General features: G+C 53.2%; 1 protein-coding gene across 1 annotated transcript; it reads right to left on the bottom strand.

The window, feature by feature from the left end:
* Positions 1 to 274: 274 nt before the first annotated feature.
* MED7 (mediator complex subunit 7) lies at positions 275 to 2,171 on the bottom strand. Its single transcript, XM_054288056.1, has 2 exons — positions 2,113 to 2,171; positions 275 to 1,239 (listed from the first exon to the last, which is right to left on the bottom strand). The coding sequence occupies exon 2, from the start codon at positions 1,219 to 1,221 to the stop codon at positions 529 to 531; it is 693 nt and encodes a 230-aa protein (XP_054144031.1). The 5' UTR covers positions 1,222 to 1,239; positions 2,113 to 2,171; the 3' UTR covers positions 275 to 528.
* Positions 2,172 to 3,084: the final 913 nt, after the last annotated feature.

Genomic DNA, 3,084 nt, shown 5'->3' with positions numbered 1-3,084 from the left:
GGCTGGCTCTGCCAGGATCCCAGGAAAGCCATTTTGGTCACAGAATAAAAGGATGTGAGAGCTACAGGACAACAGTTAACCCATTGCTTTAGATTTCACCTCAGACACAGACCATAACGAATGCCTTGATGTAATCTGAGTTTCTGTCCACCTGTTTTCCAAGTTCCTGTGTGTTGTTTATGCAAGAAACAAACACCATTTCTGTAGGAATTTCTTCTTGCCTCAGAATTACAGAATGGCATACTCAAAACAAGCAGCAAGTGACAAATGAAAGTACAACAGGAAAAGCCAGCTTTAATCTGTGCCTACCATCTCACATGATACATTTAACAAAAGTTAGACTTTTTCATTTTTACCAAAAAACCACAAAACTTTAAACATTTTCATCTGCCCAGTCACTCACAACCTCCAACAGGTGCACAACAAATGCTTTGTCTGCTTGTACAACAGCAAAACAAAACACAACGTGTATCCTCAGAACCCCTCCTGTCTCTCACTGCGGTGCAGTAACAAAACCAGCTGCTTGCTTCATGTCATTTCATCAATAATGCTGCACATTGCTGCATCCTTGTCCAGAACTTGATCTCTCTTGCCCCCAGAACGCTCCCTCTGCTTTTCGCTCTGCCCAGCGCAGCTGCTGCCATCATCAGCATCCATGGGCTCCACGCTGACCCTCAGCCCGCCCTCTGTGTGAGGCAGGTCATCGGGCAGGGACGCCAGGCAGTTCTGGATCATCTCCACCACTCTCTCCAGGTGCTTCTGGAAGCGCTCGGCCGTCTCCAGGCGCTGCCGCTTCTGCACCTCCATCATCACCCTCAGCGTCTCCCTGGCCTGGTGGGGCCGGTACTCGTTTATCAGGTGATGCACGTGGACAAAAAGCAGCTTCAAGTCTTCCAGCTTCTCCTCTCGCTTTATACTCCCTGGACTCCTTATCAAGATGTCCAAGAGGTCCAGGAAGTTGACCAGGATAGACATGTTAAGTTTCCTTAGCTCCTTCTTGTGGTCAAACTGCATAGGATGCAGCCGCTCGATGCCCTGGCTCTCCAGGGGCCGAATGATCAGGTCATCACACTGGAACTGGTTCCCAAACATCATGTAGCTGTCCTTGACAGGCGGAGGGGGCTTTGGAGCCAGCCCTTTACGGATATTTTCATCAGTGTATTCTTTGATATATTGCATTGGAGGCGGAGGGAGGGCGCTCACTTGCTGAGGTTCACCCATGTTTGCCAGATGAAATTCCTAGGGAATGACCCAAGAAACAAATGTTAATAATTTGTGTCACAAGGTTATGATATAAATGTAAACAAAGACAAAATATGGGAGGTGGCAGTGAGAAAATGAGCCAGAAAAGACAAATCCATGTGCAGAATACAGGAAACTCATGGCAAATCCACATTACTTTTTCACTAAGGCTTACTTATAGCAAGATTAATTGTACTAGAAGAACACAGAACACTCATTTCCCTAAATATGAAAGACCAACCTGTAAACTGGGCAGTCGAAGGGAGAGGGGTGACCCCCTTCCTCAGATGAGGCTGAGGCCTGGTGGGCAAACCCCCCAGAATCACAGAATATCCCAAGCTGGAAGGAATACACAAGGATCTGCACAGGACACCCCAATAATTTCCCCACCGTGCCTGAGATTGTATCCCGAAGGCTTCCTGAACTCTTTCAGGCTTGGGGGCTGTGACAAGGAGAGCCTGGGGAACCTGCTCAGTGCCCAACTACCTTCTGGAGAAAGAACCTTTTCCTAATATCCGCCTAACCCTCCCCTGGCACAGCTCCAGCCGTTCCCTCGGCCGTGTCACTGGTCAGAGGGCAGAGACAGGCGCTGTCCCTCGGGGGGAAGCTGCAGTGAGATCCCCCTCAGTGTGCCCTTCTCCAGGCTGACCAGACCAAGCGCCTTCAGCCGCTCCTCGGGCGGCCTCCCCTCTTCACCCGCGCCCACGAGAGAAACCCGGCAGGGCCCACACCCGCCACCCTGCGCTGAGCCGGGCTCTGAGGAGGCACAAACCCCGCGGCGGGGTTCGCCAAGTCAACGCGGAAGAGACAAGAGCCGAAACCACATCCTGGCGGAGGGCACGAACCCCTCACCGGCCCTCCCGCGCTCACCTGCCCGCTCCGCCCGCCGCGCTCCCTCAGCGCCGCCGCGGCCGCTTCCGCCCGGCCGCCCTCTGCTCTCGCTCGCTATTGGTTGGAGGCCTAGCAGTGCCGCGCTCTGATTGGCTGTCGCGCAGAGCAGTCAGGCACTCCTCCACTCAGCTCGCTCGGGGGCGGGGCCACGCGCGGGGCGTGGCTCCCTTCATGGCGGGGCCGGGGCTGCTCCGTCCTGGGGCCGCGGGGTCCCCTCAGCGGTGTTTGGCCCCTCACGTTCTGTGACCCCTCAGCCTTCTGTGATCCCTCAGGGTTTTCTGGCCCCTCAGCGGTCCATGGCTCCTCAGGGTGCGGGGCTCCCTCACCACAAGCCGCTGTGAGGCAGCAGGAGCTGCCGGGGGCGGGAGGGACCAGCCCGGCGTCCCTCAGCGGAGCGGGGACAGCGCTCGTCAGGGAGACAGAGCATCACAGAAAGCACAGAAATCGCAGCAATCACAAAAATCACAAAATCAATTCAGTTGGAAAAGACCTCTGAGGTCCCCCTGGGAAGTGTTTACAGCCTCCCGCCAGCAGAATACACTAAATCTGACCGTAACTGTTGGGCTTCGTTGCTTTTCTTTCCGTTTTCTTCTCGGGGGAGTTGAAATTAACATGCGGGATGTAAGTTTTTTACCGAAGCTGGGCTTGCTGGCATCGTTTCTGCAGGATTTTCTCTCCGAATGGCCAACAAGGAGGATTTTTCGACGCTTGGCCAACTCTGTGCCGTTCTCTCTCAGCAGATGGCAGCAATGGCCTTGGTGACAGCGACCCATCACCGCACACGCGGTGTCATTCACAGATTCACTCATCCAGATCGATCATTTGCTAAAAAAAATCAATCGAATGATAATTACTTTGGATCCTGTTAATTATTTCTAAGAACATGCAAGGAAGATCCAAAATCGTAGGATTTATTTGATGAGAAAGCCTGAAATGATGCACAGAATATCT

Source organism: Melozone crissalis, unplaced genomic scaffold (assembly GCF_028551555.1).
Source record: "Melozone crissalis strain CALT ecotype California unplaced genomic scaffold, PUWL_Pcris_2 ptg000061l_1, whole genome shotgun sequence".
In the NCBI taxonomy this organism is placed as follows: domain Eukaryota; kingdom Metazoa; phylum Chordata; class Aves; order Passeriformes; family Passerellidae; genus Melozone; species Melozone crissalis.
This window is presented reverse-complemented; position numbering and strand designations above follow the sequence as displayed.